We start from the raw sequence: 22,639 nt of genomic DNA, 5'->3' as shown, positions 1-22,639 counted from the left end.
ATTGACAGCAATGGTTCTTGAGGCAAAGTTTTTCAGCATGAGCAGATCTATCAAATGATATGCATTTTGTTACGATAAGTGTAACACCACGTGATTACAGAGCCATAAAACTCGTTAGTGCCAACTAGTGGCTGATTTCTTTCAAAATTCTTACAGACCTCTAGGGCCATGAGTCGAACATGCCCACTGAGTTTCGTTCCGATCGGCCTCCGTTAACCTTGTCTAATAGGTGCTCAAACTTCATTGGCCGATGGCGGCCATGTTTTTTGAGATACACCAATGTCCTCATAGACATACATGACACCTTGGACCAAGACACTGCATACCAATTTTCAAGTCAATCGGACTAATGGTCAGGTGGTTATAGCCAGTTTTATGTTTTTTTCATGTTATAGCGTCACCATGTGGCCAATCGCCACGATTTTTTTACTGTGACCTCAGATTGACCTCTTAAATAATTGTACCGAGTTTGGTGAAGATACCTCATTTACTTCTGGAGTTATGGCCGTTTTAGTAAAATAGGCTCCTCCCACAACATACAATTTGGCGCCCCTTAGCGACCGTGAATCGAAATTTCAACTTTTTTTCGATAATTATTGATATTCAAACTCCAGAGAACATTTCTGCACTGGTTTGGTTCCGATCGGGCAAAAAACCTAGGACTAGTTCGCAAAAGTAGGTTTTTGACAAAATTCAAAATGGCGGAAAAATTTGCATACCGGAAATGAAATCGGAGATATATGTTTTGTTTGCCATGAGGTCTTGATTACATTGATATAAGACACTTGAGTCTACGACATACAGTCTAGGAGTTATGAGCAGTTTCGCGCTTTTGGTCGCTGTAGCGCCACCTATGGGCCGATTTGGCTAAGTCCGTGTATCTGAGTAGCGAGCAATACTACTACCATTTGACCAAGTATCACGTCTCTAGGCCTTACGGTTTTGGCTGCACGATGCGTTTTAGGGAAGAATAATAATAATAATTAAAGCTGCAAGCAGCATTTATCGGGGTTCAAGCATTTAAGGCCTTTAAGCACATAAGCATTTAAGACATTAAGATTTATTTAGAAAGCTTTTAACCACTGAAATAATAGATTGAAAAGTCCATTTACAGCCAATACAGGCAATTTACCATAGGAAATATGTGGTTTTAAAGCTTTTTAACAGTTATAGTGCCACCTTTGGTCCGATGTCCATAAAATTTGGCATGCTTGTTAATGATGTTATGTGACATATGCTCACCAATTTTTGTGAAGTTTTGAGTTTTCGTTTAGGATTTATAGGCTTTTTAGTGTATTTTGCCACGCCCATTTTATAAATGACCCTATTACAGCCATCCAAATGCAAAAGTTCAACTTTTTTTTGATAATTATTGATCTAGAGAGTCCAGAGAATTGTCCTAGACTGGTTTGGTTCCGATTGGGCAAAAAACCTAGGACTAGTTCGCAAAAGTAGGTTTTTAACATGTTTGCGAATATTAAATGAACGGTTTGATTGACAGCAATGGTTTTTGAGGCAAAGTTGTTCAGTATGAGGAGATCTATCAACTGATATGCATATTGTGTGGATGTATGCAACACCACGTGATTACAGAGCCGAAAAAACTCGTTAGCGCCAACTAGTGGCTGATTTCTTTCAAAATTCTTACAGACCTCTTGGGCCATGAATCGAACATGCCCATCGAGTTTCGTTCCGATCAGCCTCCGTTAACCTTGTCTAATAGGTGCTCAAACTTCATTGGCCGATGGCGGCCATGTTTTTTGAGATACATCAATGTCCTCATAGGCATACATGGCACCTTGGACCAAGACACTGCATACCAATTTTCAAGTCAATCGGACAAACGGTCAGGTGGTTATAGCCCTTTTCATGTTTTTTTCAAGTTATAGCGCCATCTAGTGTTCAATCGTTGCGATTTTTTTACTGTGACCTCATATTGAACTATTACACATGTGTACCGAGTTTGGTGAAGATACCTCATTTATTTCTCGAGTTATAGCCGTTTTAGTAAAATAGGCTCCTCCCACAACGTACGTTTTGGCGCCCCCTAGCGACCGTGAATCGAAATTTCAACTTTTTTTCGATAATTATTGATATTCAGACTCCAGAGAACATTTCTGCACTGGTTTGGTTCCAATCGGACGAAAAACCTAGGACTAGTTCGCAAAAGTAGGTTTTTGAGAAAATTCAAAATGGCGGAAAATTTTCCCAGGCGGAAATGAAATCGGAGATATACGTTTTGACCGTCTTGAGCCAAGGATTACAGTGATATAAGACACTTGATTCTATGACAATCCGTCTAGGAGTTATGGCTGATTTCATACTTTTGCTTGCTATAGCGCCACCTATTGACCAATCGGGGTCATACTTTGATAGGTTCTCCCCAAATTGAGGACTAGCATTTGGCTGAGTTTCAAGTCTCCAGCATTTACGGTTTGGGCTGCACGATGCGTTTTAGGGGAAAATAATAATAATAAAAATCAGAGCAATTACAATAGGGTTTCAGCACTTCGTGCTTGAACCCCTAATTAAAGCTGCAAGCAGCATTTATCGGGGTTCAAGCAGTTAAGGCCTTTAAGGCCTTTAAGCACAAAAGCATCAAAAGTTATTCAGTTTATTTAGCAAGCATGTAACCACTGACATAATAGATGGAAAAGACCATTTACAGCCAATACAGGCAATGTACCATAGGAAATACATGGTTTTAAAGTTGTTTAACAGTTATAGCGCCACCTATAGTCCGATATTCACGAAACTTGGCATGCTTCTTCACCATGATATTACACATATACTCATTAATTTTGGTGAAGTTCTGAGTTTTCATTTGGGATTTATAGGCTTTTTAGTGTATTTTGCCACGCCCCTTTTCTAAGTGACCCTGTTACAGCCACCCAAATGCAAAAGTTCAACTTTTTTTCAATAATTATTGATCTAAAGAGTCCAGAGAATTGTCCTAGACTGGTCTGGTTCCGATCGGGCGAAAAACCAGGGACTAGTTCGCAAAAGTAGGTTTTTAACATATTTTTGAATATTTAATGAACGGTTTGATTGACAGCAGTAGTTCTTGAGGAAAAGTTGTTCAACATGAGGAGATCTATCAAATGATATGCATTTTGTGACGAAATTCATTACACCACGTGATTACAGAGCCTTAAAACTCGTTAGCGCCAACTAGTGGCCGATTTCTTTCAAAATTCTTACAGACCTCTAGGGCCTTGAGACGAACATGCCCACTGAGTTTCGTTCCGATCGGACTTCGTTAACCTTGTTTAATAGGTGCTCGAATCTCATTGGCCAATGGCGGCCATGTTTTTCGAGATACGCCAATATCCTTTTATACATACATGGCCCCTTGGGCCAAGACGCTGCATACCAAATTTCAAGTCATTCGGAAAAACGGTCAGGTGTCTATACGTTTTTTTTGTTTTATAGCGCCACCATGTGGCCAATCGACGCATTTTTTTTATTGTGACCTCAGATTGACCTCCTACATATGTGTACCAAGTTTGGTGAAGTTTACTAAATTACTTCTTGAGTTATAGCCATTTTAGTAAAATAGGCTCCTCCCACAGCGTTAATTTTGTACCCCCTAGCGACCGTGAATGGAAATTTCCACTTTTTTTCGATAATTATTAATTTTCAGAGTCCAAAGAACATTTTTGCACTGGTTTGGTTCCGATCGGGCGAAAAACCACAGACTAGTTCGCAAAAGTAGGTTTTTGACAAAATTAAAAATGGCGGAAAAATTTGCATACCGGAAATGAAATCGGAGATATACGTTTTGTCCGTCTTGACCCAAGGATTACAGTGATATAAGACACTTGAGTCTACGACAAAGCGTCTAGGAGTTATTAGCGATTTCATACTTTTGCTTACTATAGCGCCACCTATTGGCCAATCGGGGTCATAATTTGATAACCTCTCCTCGATTTTTGTACTACCATCTGGCAAAGTTTCAAGTCTCCAGCACTTACGGTTTGGGCTGCACGATGCGTTTTACGGCGGAAGAATAATAATAAAAATCAGGACAGTTACAATAGGGTTTCAGCACTTCGTGCTTGAACCCCTAAAAATCAGGGCAATTACAATAGGGTTTCAGCACTTCGTGCTTGAACCCCTAAAAATCAGAGCAATTACAATAGGGTTTCAGCACTTCGTGCTTGAACCCCTAATAAAAATCAGAGCAATTACAATAGGGTTTTAGCACTTCGTGCTTGAACCCCTAATAAAAATCAGAGCAATTACAATAGGGTTTCAGCACTTCGTGCTTGAACCCCTAATCAGTACAATTACAATAGGGTTTCAGCACTTCGTGCTTGAACCCCTAATAAGAACGCGAACAAAAACAATAGGTGCCTCCGCACCTTCGGTGCTTGGCCCCTAATAATAATAATAATAATAAGATTAAAGCTGCAAGCAGCATTTATCGGGGTTCAAGCAGTTAAGGCCTTTAAGGCATTTAAGCACAAAAGCATCAAAAGTTATTAAGATTTATTTAGCAAGCATGTAACCACGGACATAATAGATGGAAAAGACCATTTACAGCCAATACAGGCAGTTTACCATGGGATATATATGGTTTTAAAGCTTTTTAACAGTTATAGCGCCACCTATGGTCCGATCTCCATAAAAATGTTTACTGTGACCTCAAATTGAACCCATACACATGTGTACTGAGTTTGGTGAAGATATCTCATTTACTTCTTGAGTTATAGCCATTTTAGTAAAATAGGCTCCTCCCACAACAATTTACCACATTCTAGTATTATTTACTATGATTCTAGCATGATTTGCCATATTCTAGCATGATTTACCATGATATACTACATTCTAGTATGATTTACCATTGTTTACTGTGATTCTAGCATGGTTTACCATAGTTTATCATGATTTATCATAGTTTACCATGATTTATCATAGTTTACCATGGTTTACCCTGTTCTAGCATAGTTTACCATGATTTACCATGTTCTAGCATGATTTACCATGATATACCACATTCTAGTATTATTTATTATGATTTACCATGTTTTTAGCGTGATTTACCATGATTTACCACATTGCTAGCAATTATGTGAAGTATCAGTACAAATGAAGTGATAAACTCTGACAAAATATGATTGTGCTACAATAGTAATTGTTATATAAGTTATTTTTTAGTGTCTTATTGTTATATAAGTGATTTTTAGTGTCTAATGAATGCAAAAGCATATGTGAGTAGACTTCATTAATAAGTAGAATGACCAGCAGAGGGCAGTAGAAGACCACTTATTGGCTCACTTTCACTTTAAACTTCATGATTTTCACCATTTGTCTGCACTAAAGCAAACCAGTTTTTCCATTTTAACTCCATAATGCATGTTTACACACACACACACACACACACACACAAAGACAAATGTTGTTGTTTTTTCAATGCTATTGGAATGTGTCATTATGAAAATATATTTGAATGGTCTATAAACATTTCACAAAGTCTTTGTAAGCTATTAATCAGATTATTCAGAATTTATTCAGAAACCTAAGACTACACACACACATTATGTTGTAGATACAGATATTTGATATATATGATGTGATCAAACTGTCAATACTAATACTTTAACAGATGGATTTTGACTAAATGTAATTGTAAATGTTCAAATAGGGATTTTATAAAGTCTCAATATAAATTATAGAACAATATGACAAAATGACTATTTTAAACAGCAGGGGGCAGTAAAATACCACTTATTGGCTTAATATGCCATTATATTCATATCATTTTCACCTTTTTAACTGTTATAGAGGCAAATTTTGTCCGATCTGTCTGAAAATTTTCATGCATGTTCAGAGTGATATTTCACATGTTCTGACTTGTTTTTAAGAAGGTTTGAACATTCATTAAAGAGATATAGGCTTTCGGGGACACTTGGTAAAGGCCACATTTTGAAGTGAACCTATTATAGCTATCCAAATGAAGTAGTTCAACTTTTTCTGACAATTATTGTTCTAGTGAGTCCAGAGAATTGTATTGCACTAGTTTTTAACATTATGATATAAAAAAAAATTATATGATCAGAGATGGAAAAGTCCATTTACAGCCAATACAGGCAGTTTACCATAGGAAATATATGGTTTTAAAGCCTTTTAACAGTTATAGCGCCAACTATTGTCCGATCTCCATAAAATTTGGCATGCTTCTTAATGATGTTATGTCACATATGCTCACCAATTTTTGTGATGTTGTGTTTTTTCATTTAGGATTTATAGGCTTTTTAGTGTATTTTGCCACGCCCCTTTTCTTTATGACCCAATTATAGCCATACGAAAAATTCAAAAGTTAAACTTTTTTTTGATAATTATTGATCTAGAGAGTCCAGAGAATTGTCCTAGACTGGTCTGGTTCCGATTGGGCGAAAAACCTAGGACTAGTTCGCAAAAGTAGGTTTTTAACATGTTCGCGAATATTTAATGAACGGTTTGATTGACAGCAATGGTTCTTGAGGCAAAGTTTTTCAGCATGAGCAGATCTATCAAATGATATGCATTTTGTTACGATAAGTGTAACACCACGTGATTACAGAGCCATAAAACTCGTTAGTGCCAACTAGTGGCTGATTTCTTTCAAAATTCTTACAGACCTCTAGGGCCATGAGTCGAACATGCCCACTGAGTTTCGTTCCGATCGGCCTCCGTTAACCTTGTCTAATAGGTGCTCAAAATTCATTGGCCGATGGCGGCCATGTTTTTTGAGATACACCAATGTCCTCATAGACATACATGACACCTTCGACCAAGACACTGCATACCAATTTTCAAGTCAATCGGACTAATGGTCAGGTGGTTATAGCCAGTTTTATGTTTTTTTCATGTTATAGCGTCACCATATGGCCAATCGCCACGATTTTTTTACTGTGACCTCAGATTGACCTCTTAAATAATTGTACCGAGTTTGGTGAAGATACCTCATTTACTTCTGGAGTTATGGCCGTTTTAGTAAAATAGGCTCCTCCCACAACATACAATTTGGCGCCCCTTAGCGACCGTGAATCGAAATTTCAACTTTTTTTCGATAATTATTGATATTCAAACTCCAGAGAACATTTCTGCACTGGTTTGGTTCCGATCGGGCAAAAAACCTAGGACTAGTTCGCAAAAGTAGGTTTTTGACAAAATTCAAAATGGCGGAAAAATTTGCATACCGGAAATGAAATCGGAGATATATGTTTTGTTTGCCATGAGGTCTTGATTACATTGATATAAGACACTTGAGTCTACGACATACAGTCTAGGAGTTATGAGCAGTTTCGCGCTTTTGGTCGCTGTAGCGCCACCTATGGGCCGATTTGGCTAAGTCCGTGTATCTGAGTAGCGAGCAATACTACTACCATTTGACCAAGTATCACGTCTCTAGGCCTTACGGTTTTGGCTGCACGATGCGTTTTAGGGAAGAATAATAATAATAATAAAAATCAGGGCAATTACAATAGGGTTTCAGCACTTCGTGCTTGAACCCCTAATAATTAAAGCTGCAAGCAGCATTTATCGGGGTTCAAGCAGTTAAGGCCTTTAAGGCCTTTAAGCACAAAAGCATCAAAAGTTATTAGTTTTATTTAGCAAGCATCTAACCACTGACATAATAGATGAAAAAGACCATTTACAGCCAATACAGGCAATGTACCATAGGAAATATATGGTTTTAAAGCTTTTTAACAGTTATAGCGCCACCTATCGTCCGATCTCCATAAAATTGTTTACTGTGACCTCAAATTGAACCCATACACATGTGTACTGAGTTTGGTGAAGATATCTCATTTACTTCTTGACTTATAGCCATTTTAGTAAAATAGGCTCCTCCCACAACAATTTACCACATTCTAGTATTATTTACTATGATTCTAGCATGATTGTGCTACAATAGTAATTGTTATATAAGTGACTTTTTAGTTTCTTATTGTTATATAAGTGATTTTTAGTGTCTAATGAATGTAAAAGCATATGTGAGTAGACTTCATTAATAAGTAGAATGGCCAGCAGAGAGCAGTAGAAGACCACATATTGGCATAGCTATATATTCAATTAACACTTTCACTTTAAACTTCTTGATTTTCACCATTTTTCTGCACTAAAACAATCCAGTTTTTCCATTTTAACTCCATAATGCATGTTTACACACACACACACACACACACACACACAAAGACAAATGTTGTTGTTTTTTCAATGCTATTGGGATATGTCATTATGAAAATATATTTGAATGGTCTATAAACATTTTCACAAAGTCTTTGTAAGCTATTAATCAGATGATTCAGAATTTATTCAGAAACCTAAGACTACACACACACACATTATGTTGTAGATACAGACATTTGAACTGTATGATGTGATCAAACTACCAATACTAATACTTTAACAGATAGATTTTGACTAAATGTAATTGTAAATGTTAAAATAGTGATTTTATAAAGTCTAAATATAAATTATAGAACAATATGACAAAATGACTATTTTAAACAGCAGGGGGCAGTAAAATACCACTTATTGGCTTAATATGCCATTATATTCATATCATTTTCACCTTTTTAACTGTTATAGAGGCAAATTTTGTCCGATCTGTCTGAAAATTTTCATGCATGTTCAGAGTTATATTTCACATGTTCTGACTTGTTTTTAAGAAGGTTTGAACATTCATTAAAGAGATATAGGCTTTCGGGGACACTTGGTAAAGGCCACATTTTGAAGTGAACCTATTATAGCTATCCAAATGAAGTAGTTCAACTTTTTTTGACAATTATTGTTCTAGTGAGTCCAGAGAATTGTATTGCACTAGTTTTTAACATTATGATATGAAAATGATATGATCAGAGATGGAAAAGACCATTTATAGCCAATACAGGCAGTTTACCATAGGAAATAAATGGTTTTAAAGCCTTTTAACAGTTATAGCGCCAACCATTGTCCGATCACCATAAAATTTTGCATGCTTGTTAAGGATGGTATGTCACATATGTTCACCAATTTTTGTGAAGTTCTGAGTTTTTGTTTAGGATTTATAGGCTTTTGATTGCATTTTGCCACGCCCATTTTATAAATGACCCTATTAGAGACATCCAAATGCAAAAGTTCAACATAACAATTTTTTGGAGATAGCCATTTTGTCCGTCTGGAGCCAGGGATCACTGTGATGCTAAAATGGACAATCTAGGACAAACTGTCTAGGAGTTGTGAGCAATTTAGTAAATGTGGTCATTGTAGCGCCACCTATGGGCCAATCTGGGTCATACTTTGATAGGTTCTCCCCAAATTGAGGACTACCATTTGGCCAAGTTTCAAGGTTCCAGCTCTTACGGTTTGGTCTGCACGATGCGTTTTAGGGCGGAATAATAATAATAATAATAATTTTTCTTATAATTATTGATCTAGAGAGTCCAGAGAATTGTACTGCACTGGTTTTGAACATTATTATATGAAAATTATAAGATCATAGATGGAAAAGACCATTCACAGGCAATACAGGCAATTTGCCATAGGAAATATATGGTTTTAAAGCGTTTTAACAGTTATAGCGCCACCTTTGGTCCGATCTCCATAAAATTTCCCATGCTTCTTTAGCATGTTATGACACATATGCTCATCGATTTTCGTGAAGTTCTGAGTTTTCGTTTAGGATTTATAGGCTTTTGAGTGCATTTTGCCACGCCCAATTTCTTTATGACCCAATATACCCATGTGAAAAATGCAAAATTTCAACTTTTTTTTTGATAATTATTTATCTAGACAGTCCAGATAATTGTCCTAGACTCGTTTGGTTCCGATCGGGCGAAAAACCTAGGACTAGTTCGCAAAAGTATGTTTTTAACATAATTACGAATATTTAATGAACGGTTTGATTGACAGCAATGGTTCTTGAGGCAAAGTTTTTCAGCATGAGCAGATCTATCAAATGATATGCATTTTGTTACGATAAGTGTAACACCACGTGATTACAGAGCCATAAAACTCGTTAGTGCCAACTAGTGGCTGATTTCTTTCAAAATTCTTACAGACCTCTAGGGCCATGAGTCGAACATGCCCACTGAGTTTCGTTCCGATCGGCCTCCGTTAACCTTGTCTAATAGGTGCTCAAACTTCATTGGCCGATGGCGGCCATGTTTTTTGAGATACACCAATGTCCTCATAGACATACATGACACCTTGGACCAAGACACTGCATACCAATTTTCAAGTCAATCGGACTAATGGTCAGGTGGTTATAGCCAGTTTTATGTTTTTTTCATGTTATAGCGTCACCATGTGGCCAATCGCCACGATTTTTTTACTGTGACCTCAGATTGACCTCTTAAATAATTGTACCGAGTTTGGTGAAGATACCTCATTTACTTCTGGAGTTATGGCCGTTTTAGTAAAATAGGCTCCTCCCACAACATACAATTTGGCGCCCCTTAGCGACCGTGAATCGAAATTTCAACTTTTTTTCGATAATTATTGATATTCAAACTCCAGAGAACATTTCTGCACTGGTTTGGTTCCGATCGGGCAAAAAACCTAGGACTAGTTCGCAAAAGTAGGTTTTTGACAAAATTCAAAATGGCGGAAAAATTTGCATACCGGAAATGAAATCGGAGATATACGTTTTGTTTGCCATGAGGTCTTAATTACATTGATATAAGACACTTGAGTCTACGACATACAGTCTAGGAGTTATGAGCAGTTTCGCGCTTTTGGTCGCTGTAGCGCCACCTATGGGCCGATTTGGCTAAGTCCGTGTATCTGAGTAGCGAGCAATACAACTACCATTTGACCAAGTATCACGTCTCTAGGCCTTACGGTTTTGGCTGCACGATGCGTTTTAGGGAAGAATAATAATAATAATAAAAATCAGGGCAATTACAATAGGGTTTCAGCACTTCGTGCTTGAACCCCTAAAAAGGAACAGATACAATAGGTGCATCCGCACCTTCGGTGCTTGGCCCCTAATAATAAGAAACGGAACAGATACAATAGGTGCCTCCGCACCTTCGGTGCTTGGCCCCTAATAAGAACCGGAACAAATACAATAGGTGCCTCCGCACCTTCGGTGCTTGGCCCCTAATAATAATAAGAAGAACGGGAACAGATACAATAGGTGCCTACGCACCTTCGGTGCTTGGCCCCTAATAATAATAATAGGAAAACCGGCAATTTTGGTTTCTAAATATCTCTTCAAATTTTATGATTTTGTGTTCAACAGCAAATAATTGTGGCTGGCGCAAACCGTGCTTATTTTAAGAGAACCCTTATTTAAATGTAGTCTAGTTTGTATCTTTATTTACCGTTTGTTGATCATGTCTGAGAATGAGGGTATGTCACAAAGCATGTTGCATTCAACCTAGGGGAGTTCATCCCAATTGGTCATTTTTGTTTTTAAGTGATTACCTCTATGTACTAAATTATTTTAAAGTGCCCCTATTATGGATTTTTGAAAAGGACCTTTCATGTAGTGTGTAACATATCTCTAATAAGTGGATGAAAACATACTGCAAAGTTTTAAATCTGAAAGTGCACCGTATATAGTTATTGTCTTTCAAAAGTAAGAGTCGACTCTGAGTCAATTAAGTGAATGGTTTTTCAAACGAGTCATAAGCCGTTTCGTTGAGACGTCAAGATGAAACATTAGCATATTGTACGCCCACTTATTGCGCACGCAGACACCAGAGAAAACTTGAACGCCCTCAAACCGTCAGTTGATTTCTGTGGATACTGGACAGCATCATGTTGAGGAGAAGCTGTGCTCTACAATGTGAAGGTAAAGCCAGTTTTTTATTCACTGCCCAAGGACGAGCATGTGAAGAATCAGTGGTTAAAACTCATCTTTACCACAATACCACAGCAGTATAATCCTAAACTTTTGCTGTGTTCCCTTTATTTTACTGACGACGATTTCTCAAATCTCGGTGTTCAATGCAGGATTTGCAAACCGCTTGCTCTTGAAAGATGGTGTTCAAAATACTTTGTTTTGAGTTTTATATTGTGTAGGTCTCCTGCTTCTGGCTAACTCACATTATTACTGTCTTACTGAAATACTTCTGCTGATCAGCTGTGGGCCACTATTACCTAAAACTGTGTCTATTAATGCAAAAAGTGAGTCTGTCGTTCTCACTACTTTGAGGAAAAATTAAGCATGGAACAAGATTTGTTTTACCAACATTTATGTTACATCAGTCATTCACGCTAGAGCTCGGCTAATGTATGCACTGGTATTAATACAGTTTCTGCATGTTCACTGCAATAAATTAGAAAAATACTCTGTAAATAAATAAGTAAATAAATGTGCTGTCTGGCCACTCAGATCAGAGTAGCTCGCGGAAAGGAGGGATTTAAAGAGACTGATTCATCTGACGAGTCGTTTGAGAATCATTGAAAATGTGGTGATGTGCAAATGTTTTTTATGAGAAAATTAAAGTTTTTTGACCTTTGATGCATGTAAACCTGTTGTAGGAGACTCCAAAACAACATTAGGAAACTTTAAAATAGCATAATAGGGGCACTTTAATTTACTTATAATTTACTTTAATAATTTAATAATTTACTTATTAGGTCCCCCTTTGAAGTTTGCAGGCATGTGGTCCCCAGCCTCCTGCTTTAGAACAGTTTCAGACCTCATTGATAAGCTATTATGCTCATTCCTCAAAACACATGAAGAAAATATTATTATATCAATAAATAAGCACCAAAACTTCACCCACCAAAAATATATAGGTGAAAATGATTCTAATTGTATTACATTATGGTAAAAATGTCCTGGAAATCAATTTAAGGGAGCTGACAGAATGCTGATGAGAAAATTGCTTCAGGATACTTTTTTTTTTTTAATCCCTCTTTCTTTGCCATTCAAATACACTATACACAGTTGTTTTTTATTATTTGTATTTAGCATTTAGAATCACTGTCATATTCTGTTCAAACAAGCCAGTACTTTAAATATAAGATCACATACCATATCAGGTCAGTATTTAACAATTAATAATTCCAAATTTTTTGCAATGAATCAGTAGGGTGCATCTCTTCTTTAAGCAGGCTTAATGTGTAAAACAGATGGCCAGTGTACAGAGACTGCATGGCAGTGGGGATATTCTGGGATAATGAGCCTGGCTCCTCTCAAGCTCTCATCCATCAGTTCCTCAGAATAATCTAAGCTAATTAAATTTGAGAAGAGAAGACTTTTGGTTGTCTGTTTTTCTAATATTTTTTGTACCTAACTCTGTCCTGATTCTCATTTCATATCGGTCTTGGTTTTTGTAATTATATTATTTCTCATTTTTGTTTGTTTGCTTGCTTGAATTATGAATTTCTCTGTCTTTCACAGTGCTTTATGTTTTATAACTGGTTGTAGTTATCAAACCACATCATTGTACTTTATATGACGAGGCTGAGTGACCACCTCTGGCTATGCGGAGAAGTTACTGTTTTATTTATAAGTCCATCTGTGGTATAACTCCTTATTTGTCACTCAGTTTATTCAATACAAATGTATACTATAACCTTTGCTCAAAATGTCCTGATATAGCTAATGTTCCTCAGGTCTGAACAGAGCGTGAGAAATAAAGATTTTAAGCAACACTTCTGTTGCTTGGAATAATCTGCTAAATATTTTAAAGTTGTCCATGCTCCAGTCACTAAATGAATTTACGGTACTTTAAAAATCTCTGTTTTATCCCCAGGTAAATTGTTGCTGCCTTCTTGACCAGAGCTGCATTTCCCAAAAGGATCGTAAGCCTTAGTAGATCGTAGAATTATTGGCACCAATGGTCTCTACGATAAACTTAGCCCACAATGCTTTTGGTTGAGAAATGTAGTCCAGGTCACTCTTGTACAGGATTTTTTTTTTTTTTCCTCAATGAGTTTTCAACCTTGGTAAATAAAGGAAAAATTATTTAAAATAACCTTGAGGTCCTGAAAGACGCCATATAAACATAAATTATTATTATTATTATTATTATTCAATAAAGTAGCTCAAAAGAGAGAACTCATATGATCGCCATGTTCCAGAATGAAGCAAAATAAAAATTAAATAAAGCTGAATCAGCACAAAACAGAAAAACTAGGCTAAATGCATAGATCAGTTTTAATAAAAGTTTCCACATATGCTGTTAAACACTTACTGAGTTCCTGCTTGTGTCGCTCTGTCTGGGCAAAGTATTGTCGCAGCTCTTCTGAGATGTCCATGTTGCTGACGTCACACTCAATCTGGCTCTCATCTGAACTCTCTTCCATCTCACTGTCTGAAACGGTGGCCTCATTCTCCCTTTTTTCTTCTCTACCTGTCGTTCCATCTCTGTGATTGTTCCTCCAGCTCTTATCTGCATGCCAATCTGAGTAACGCTGCATGGTAGAGGGGCACATGGAATACAGTGCCTGGAAGTGGCCAACCTCCAAAGCTTTCCTGTATGCCTGCTTGTGCCTCTGCCGCCAGTTCATGGCCTGCTGGTAGTGCTGCCAATAACGGGCATAAACTGGATGGGCATACCACACCTCTACATCACACTGACTGGCCTGTAACATAACAAAGGCTGTTATGTCTTATGAGTATAGAGTGCTTAGAATTATCACTCTGTGTTAAATTTACAATAAGGTCTTATTTGGTAAAATTAGTTAATGCATTAACTAACTTGAACTAATAATAAGCAATATATTTGTGCAGTACATACTAATATTAACAGATACAACTTTTCATAATGAGTTAGTAAATGCTGAGATTAACATTAACTAAGATTAATAAATGCTGTACTATAAATATTGTTCATTGTTAGTTCATGTTAACTAATATAGTTAACTTATAACAAATGAAACCTTATAAAGTGCTAAGATACTAGTAGCCTAAATTACAGAGAAGTGTAAGACCTACCATTATGAAGAGGCGACTAGTAACGTTAAATTGAATCTATTTATGTACCTGTAGGAGAGAAAGGTTTATTTCAATTACGAGTAAACATGCATGTACTCATATGCAGCAGTGGACAGGAAGAGAATAATTTAGCGATAACACATGTAAAATTAAGTGAGTTACTTAGTCATTTCGAAGAAAGGAGCAGGAGTACTCTTTAAACAACAACATGCGTACTATAACCAATAATTAAACGTATTATGTATTAAAACGACAGCATCGTTTAGCTGTACTTCTCACCACTCATACCGTCCCAACATGAGCAGGAAAGGAGATGACAGGCTGTCGCACAACAACCTACTGTCTATGATAACAACTCGATTACGTCGACCACGTGCCCCATGTAAGCCAATTCTTCTTCTTTAATAGCGGTTAGACCAACTTAAATTGTGCATTCCCGCCACCTACTGGAGAGGAGTGTGGAGTGCATAATTGTTGGGAGGTTAGTGAACAATAAGACAAATGAAAATTGAAGTCTCTTAAATTCTATTGATCAGTCGTTTTTCTTTTAAGAAAATAAATAATTCATGAAATATTCTTGATTGTTTTGGGTCATTTCCTAACAGAACCTGAAGTGACTAGTTATTTATTCCCAAAGATCTTAAAGCTCCAAATAAGACATCCTTAAACACCAAAGAAAAATTGTCTAATAAAGAAGCACGTACAAACAGACAAAATTTCTTCCAAAAAGTAGCTACATGAACACAATCCCAAAAAAGGTGAGGTACAGACTCGTCTTCCACTCCACAGAAGGAGCAGGATCCAACTCAGGAAACATTTTTTTGATATAAAGATTGACTGGGTAAAATCGATGTAACAACTTGAATGATACCTCTTTAACCTAATTAGTGATTTTATATTTGTTGCATAGAAACCACACTTTCTTCCAAGGAATATCATTAAAACAATTACTCCAATAAGATATTACAGAAGGGACAGTATATCATTCTGAAAAAGTAGTGTAATCTTTCTATTCCTAAGAGAGGGGCTAGATAAAAAAACAAATCTTCCCTATTGCTGTCTCGCAAGGATGTATCCAAGAGGTAGAAGAGAGTAAAGAATCAGCTGAGTTTTTAAAAGTGCAATATGGCATCCATCACTATGGCCAAGTCTCGTGGGGTGACAGGAATACAATATTTAGTTAAGAATTCAGAATAAGAAAATAAATGACCATTTGAATTTACAAGTTGGGAAACCAAAAGAATATTATTATTAAACCGGATATCATGGTAATTCCAAATACAATGCCTATGAGGACTAAAATGATGTTTGTAAATCAAGTGCCAGGCCAAAAGCACCATGCTTATATGGAAATTTGACAATTTGATGGGCAATTTAGAGATATTATCATTATATACTAACAGAAAGGGGAGACCACCAACTTTAGAAAAAATATAATTGGGAATAGCATTCCATATGGAATCAGAATCATTCAAGAACTGCCTCAACCAATTGATCTTAAACATATTGTTTAAAGAAGCAAAATCAAGAAAGTTTAAACCCCCATGTTCAAAGCTATTTATGACAACAGATTTTTTGATGTAATGTCTCTTGTGTTTCCATAAAAAATCAAAAAGCATTCTATCAACCTCTACACAAATTGTCTTGTCCACATGCAAAGAAAGAGGGTAGGTCAATCTAGAAACACCCTACGCTTTGTATTGGCGAGGAGAGCCCTTCCTCGTAAAGACAAGTCTCTTTGGAGCCAGGAATTTAACTTTTTCTTAGCTTTAGTAATTACTGGATCAAAGTTTAATTTCCCTCTCGCATTGACATCTTTATAAATTGTAACACCCAAATAATTCGCTTGAGACTTAACAGGAATATTGTGCAGGAATGGAGCAGAACAAGACTTTAAAGGGGTGGTTGAATATGATTTCACTTTTTTAACTTTAGTTAGTGTGTAATGTTGCTGTTTGTTGCACATAACATAAATCCAACAAGATTTAAGAGTAAAAAATGTCATTCAGACTGCAGAAAAAAACATAGATAAATTTAAATTTAGAGAAATGCACGCTCCAAAAGGTACACCTTTAGTTTGAGTTTGAGTTTCTTAAGGCATTTCACCCATCTCTTCTTGTACTGCTGATGATCTTCCACGACATATACGCAGTGCTTGAATTGCCTCAATCTTTAAAAGTATAGTGTTTTAAATGCAGAACTGTACATGCCATAATCAATAGATGCTCCTGCCAAACACCTCACGTTTATTGCTTTTTTACGTCTACCATTTTCTAGATATGAATTCTAAAATTCAGCTTTGAATCCATCCACATTCCCAGAAATCTGATTACTGACACTTGTTCCACAGTTGTTGTTCATACATTTTAATGTTCATTATCAAATTGGTTTTCCTTTTTGTAAAACAGATCACCTGAGTTTTTGCTACAGAGAAACGGAAACTCATTTGTTCATTTGCCCAATTCTCTACTTTTTTAACAGCATTCTGCATACACATCTCCACATACCACACATTGCGCCCCCTTTTCCACAGTGACCCGTCATCTGCAAGGACCTTCCTATCCCTATGTTTATTTATGTATACATGTCATTAATCATTAAAGGGGTCATATTATGGTACATGCACTTTTACAAGTTGATTGTACTGAAATGTGTGTTGGCAGTGCCTGTACACAACCATCATAAAATGATAAAAATCCATCCAGTGTTTTTTTTTTATCTTCTTATATGTTTTCCCCCATCTCAAATCAAGCCGTTCGATTTTGTGACGTCACAAAATTGACGCCCCTCCCACGATTGTTGATTGACAGCAGCGTTTCAACACAGACCCGCCCTCGCTCGTGAGCGAGCTGTCAATCATAGTCCGCGTAGACCGGCGCGGTCATTGTTGATACGCTGGAGCACTTTCTATGAGTAGAATGGCGTCTAAACGATTGTGGTGTTCTGTTCTTGGGTGTAATAAGGAACACAACTTCTTGTTTTCGAAGGGAATATTCCCCACGATCAACGTCAATGCTTTCATGTTTGCGCGAATCATTTCACACACCAGACTGCTTTACAAACGAGGTCAATATAAAGCTGGTTTTGCTAAGAAGCTGCTCCTGAAAAAAGGATCGGTACCAACTATTCGTGTTCCTGCTGCACCTCCAGAAGAAGAAGTGAGTGTAACGTTTTATTAACCTTTATATTAATATTTACATTAATCTTTGCAAATCGCTTGCTGCACGCTTCACGATGAATGCGGCTGTTTACACTCAGGGTACATTACGGCATGTTTTCTATATACGACGTTCTCAATATAATTCATAATCCCACATTTATAATGAACAACGCGTTATGGTTATTGTGTTATTGTGTTTTACGGTGTACGCACAGAACAGAGGGGCGGGGTGAGCAAAGCTCATTATCATTTAAAGATACATGCACTTAAATGGTGTGCTGAAAACAGAGCTGTTTTTGACCAGGTAAAATTAGTGTTTTCTTACAATACTAATGAGAATTTTTAATTAAAGTATATTACAAACTTTTAATTTAGACGCTAAAGAATCATATTAGCTTGTACAAAAATGGCATTATATGACCCCTTTAAATTAAACAGAATAGGACTACAAACACTTCCTTGAAGTGTTCCATTCTCTACTGGATATATCTGAGAAAATGCAGAACCCACTCTAACTTGTAGTTCTTTTAAACAAGAAATTCATGATCCAGTTGTACATTCTTCTTTTTATTTCCATTCTGTCTAATTTTATTAAAAGTCCCTCTTTCCACATCATGTCGTATGCTTTTTCAGCATTGAAAAATACTACTACTAATGCTTCCTTGTTTACTTGGGCCTTTCTTATTTCAGCTTCCGAGCAGAGAACAGATACCATTGTGTTTCGCCCTTTCCGGAAACCACTTTGGTATGGGGAGAAAAGGTTTTTCTTCTCAATGACATGCACCAATCTGCGTATAACCATACGCTCCATCAGTTTGCACAGGTTCGAGGTTAATGCAATGGGCCTGTAGTTAGTTGGCTGTGAATGATCCTTGCCTGGCTTTGCAATTGGCACAATGACACCATGCTTCCAGTCAGCTGCAACTTCCCTGACTCTCACACCTTAAAGAGGCTCAAAATTATATTTAGTGATGTCTCTGATAGATGTTTTACCATCGCATAACAAATGTCATCTCTTTCGAAAAGTTTTTTTAAACCCTGCAAGCGCTTTCTTCAACTCCTACAGGGTAAACTAAATCTAACGTACATGAAGACTAAAATTTCATCTTTTAATATTATTTTATTATTTTATATTATGTATTTGTACTATTATTCTTTATTAATATTCATAATCAGTTGTATTATCATATGGAGTTTTATGTGCATGAGTTTGAGTGTATGAGAGACTATAGATAGCATGGATGCATGTAAAGATCATATGTCAGAGACAGAGGGAGACAGAAGGGTGTGTACTGTAACATGTTTCCAACTGATGCAGATGTAAGCAACAAAGATGATTCTTAATATGGAAGTGAATTGTGCCATGTGTCGCATGACATATACGTTCCATTTTTAAAGCTAAGACCATAAAAGGAATCCGCTCAGTGATGTATATAAGATCAACTTTACTGTACAACCTCAGAGAAACTAAGAGATGTGAGGGAAGAGAAACTAAGAGATGTGAGGGAAGAGAAACACGAGAACGCATAGACCTGGCATGAATGTAACATCTTCTGAAAGTTTCTCTCCTGACATATAAGAATAAAATTCTTCTTGGCAAGATAACTGGTGTCCGGCCCTGTGAATTTAATAATAAGGGGAAAGACTAAATTCCAAGTCTACAGTACATCCTTCCAGAATGTCCTTTTTCCTCCAGTAATTGAGGGTTCTTAATCAGGTTCTGTTCCATATACCTCCTAATTTCTTCGGATAAATTTAAGTTACTTTAAGTTAAATAATGCTTTATTTATTTTACTAATTGCCTCACTACACTCATGGGACGGCTTTCCTCCTGTAACCTGCCTTCTTTTTTACCTATTACTTCTTCAGCAGTACTCTGAAGAACTTCACATAGCTTATAATAAAAAACTTCTACATCTTCCATATTACTATTTCAGACATTTTGCTATGACATATCTCCATTTGTCCCATTTGGCAGGTTTAAACTTCCACCTTGGCATTCTTTCCACCAGTTTGTGCTATATCTAAACCGATGATAGGAAAATGATCACTACCTATAGGCTACTTTGATTTAATACTTTCCAATCACATTTTCCAGCTAAAACTTTCTGAGACTAGTTGTTTCAAGTCTAACATTGAATATTTTCCCTGTGACAAATCAACTACTGTATAGCTTCCATCATTGATACACACTAATCCTCCCCAATCTAACATGTCTTATGATCAGTCCATTATAATCTGTTTGTACTCCTAATAATGTGCTGTGTGCATTAAAATCACCACAACACGCCACTTATTGATATTCCATTTCCTCCAATATTTTCTATCTTATCCTGTCACATGGATTATATTAGGCTACCAGCTGCCATTTAAGTTTTACTACATCCATTGTTAGCCATAAAATATATGTATTTATTTTTCTCTTTGTTTAAACTCTTTGTATATTGTTATATTGTGCACGTACTTGCTATTTAATAAAAACCACTTCGGAGTGGATAGTGCCAACATATTGGTAGCTACTGAAATGGAAACAGAACAGCATCTCCTGTTAGAAGAAAACATCTTAAAAGATCAAAAGACATTTTAACGTAAGTGCAAATAAAATTGGATTATATTAATAAATTGACGACTGAGCAGATTGAAGGTTTCTGAATGTTGAACATAATGAGCAAATCTCTTGTGACATCTACAGGTAGACGTGTGCGCGCGCCAGAGCCATAGAGAGAAAGAGTTGCGACACTCTTTGATGTCGCCGCTATGGCTGTCACGTGGTTCATGTAAGCCCCAATAGTTCCAAAACATACGCTGGCTGTCATGTTCTTCTATGGGACAGACAGCAGCGATTGCATTATTGAACGGTAAATATAAAATAAAACACACACCCAAGTAATTTTTCAGCTGTTATTGCATTATTGCATTTTGTTAATGTCAGTTTTGCATTTGGAGATAAGTTTTAGGCTATATTTTTGGAGGGAAAAGCTTAGTGTTCATGTTCGCATGGGTAGTAGCACTGGCTTTAGCGGCTCTAACTTAACTTTTCCATATCATTCATCTGATGATAGACGTCTCATGATATTTATTTTAGCACAACTGGGCTGTATTAGGCTATTGATTCCCGTGATTTTGTTTATAAATTTTGATTCAGCCATTAGCCTACCTTGTACCTTCGTGATCACGCAAAGAGGTCTGCCGTGGCGGTCCGTTCAGAAATCGCTTAGAAGCTAGCTCACTTCTTCTGATGAAAGTGGCCACCCCCAGGACCACAACGTGAAACATTATCATGTTAAGAGAATATTATTTTAAGATTAAGCCATACACATTATCAAAACTATAACAGATTAAAAACGTTATTAAAAATGTAAGCATGGCTGATACAAATGAAGGTTTTCAAATAAAATATTTTTTATTAAACAATGACAGACAACAAAAATGTGTGCTTGTGTGAGTGTGTGTGAACAAGAAAAACAAAAACCAGGGGCAGGTGATCCATGAAACAGACAGGACTGGTGATGGCCATAACAATCCTAGAGGTCCAGCATTGTTCTCACAAGCCGCTTCACTCAAGACAATAAAACATAATGAAAAGTTAGTATATCCCAAAAAATTAATTAAATAAAAGTTGCTATAAAGGTGGCAGCGATTCATTACCGAACTCTTAGCTGACGAAGTCGCGCTAGCTAACTAACGTTAGCTAACTAACGTTAGCTAGCAGGCAGTGCTTGAAAATTGGTTGAAACAACCGACATAAAATATAAATAATTACGCTGTGCATGTACAAATGAAGACCAGTATAAGCATCGCAAAGGGCCTCTGAAACAATATAGACAGTTGACAATTCAAAAGAGGTCGATATTTCAGCAACTTAACTCTGGAACAACTCGACGCGCAGCAATGTAAGTGAATGGTGTCCAAAGCCCAAATGACAATGTTTGGAACTATTCCGATCTTCAAATCCCGGAAGTAGGCGGTTAAAAGCGCCGCCATTTTTTACAACGGAGGTCTATGGGAGTGTCGCAACTCTTTTGCTGAGTCCCAATTCGCATACTATCCGTCCTAAATAGTATGCGAAACTAGAATTAGTACGTCCCAAATCGTAGTATGTTGAAATGAGTATTCCCAAAGTCCTTTTAGGCAAGTCGTGCCACTCGGCCGCCATCTTGGCAACGCCTCCGGGCAGCTATTTCGGACTAACAAGACCAGGCTCCTATCTAAATGAATGGGCAGAGAGTCAGAACTGCACTTTCACTGGTCACCGGGACATAAAAACTGCATGTATAGAAACAGCAGTAAAATATGATAAAAATCGCTGAAAAAGTTTGATGACTTTGCCCCAAAATAAGGTTTAAAATGCCCTTTTCCCCACAGGTTATACCTTTACTACGCATGCGCAAGGGTTCACGTTCACGACACCAAACTTCATTTACGTCTCTATCCAGAATGCCGGTGTTGTGCCAAGCACTTAAACAATTATATGTATTTAAATGTCTGAAACCTAAAATAAACATTATGTGGTTAAAACACTGAACAGTTGTGATAGAGCCTATGACAAGCGCTGAGCGCGTCCGTCTTTGGCTCAGCGCCAGCCACAGCGCGAAAGCATAGGTTGAATA

The 22,639-nt window shown here is 36.9% G+C and overlaps 1 protein-coding gene across 4 annotated transcripts in view; it reads right to left on the bottom strand.

Moving 5' to 3' along the window:
• gemin8 (gem (nuclear organelle) associated protein 8) overlaps positions 1–21,263 on the bottom strand; it is a 66,161-nt gene extending 44,898 nt beyond the window's left edge. Inside the window, exons 1-3 of one of the 4 annotated variants that reach the window (XM_084107180.1) lie at positions 21,187–21,263; positions 14,870–14,917; positions 14,127–14,517 (exon numbers count right to left, since the gene is read on the bottom strand). In XM_084107180.1, the coding sequence (XP_083963306.1) occupies positions 14,127–14,517; positions 14,870–14,872 (394 nt within the window). In that variant the 5' untranslated portion in view covers positions 14,873–14,917; positions 21,187–21,263. Of the gene's footprint in view, positions 1–14,126; positions 14,518–14,869; positions 14,918–15,031; positions 15,267–21,186 lie in introns of those variants that run through there. The other 3 variants (XM_084107179.1, XM_084107177.1, XM_084107178.1) reach the window with 3 other exon arrangements.
• Between the last annotated feature and the right edge of the window lie 1,376 nt (positions 21,264–22,639).

The sequence above is a fragment of the Abramis brama genome (assembly GCF_963993115.1).
Source record: "Abramis brama genome assembly, chromosome: 2".
Taxonomy (NCBI): Eukaryota; Metazoa; Chordata; class Actinopteri; order Cypriniformes; family Leuciscidae; genus Abramis; species Abramis brama.
Note: the sequence above shows the minus strand (reverse complement) of the source record. Positions and strands in the feature narration are given on the sequence as shown.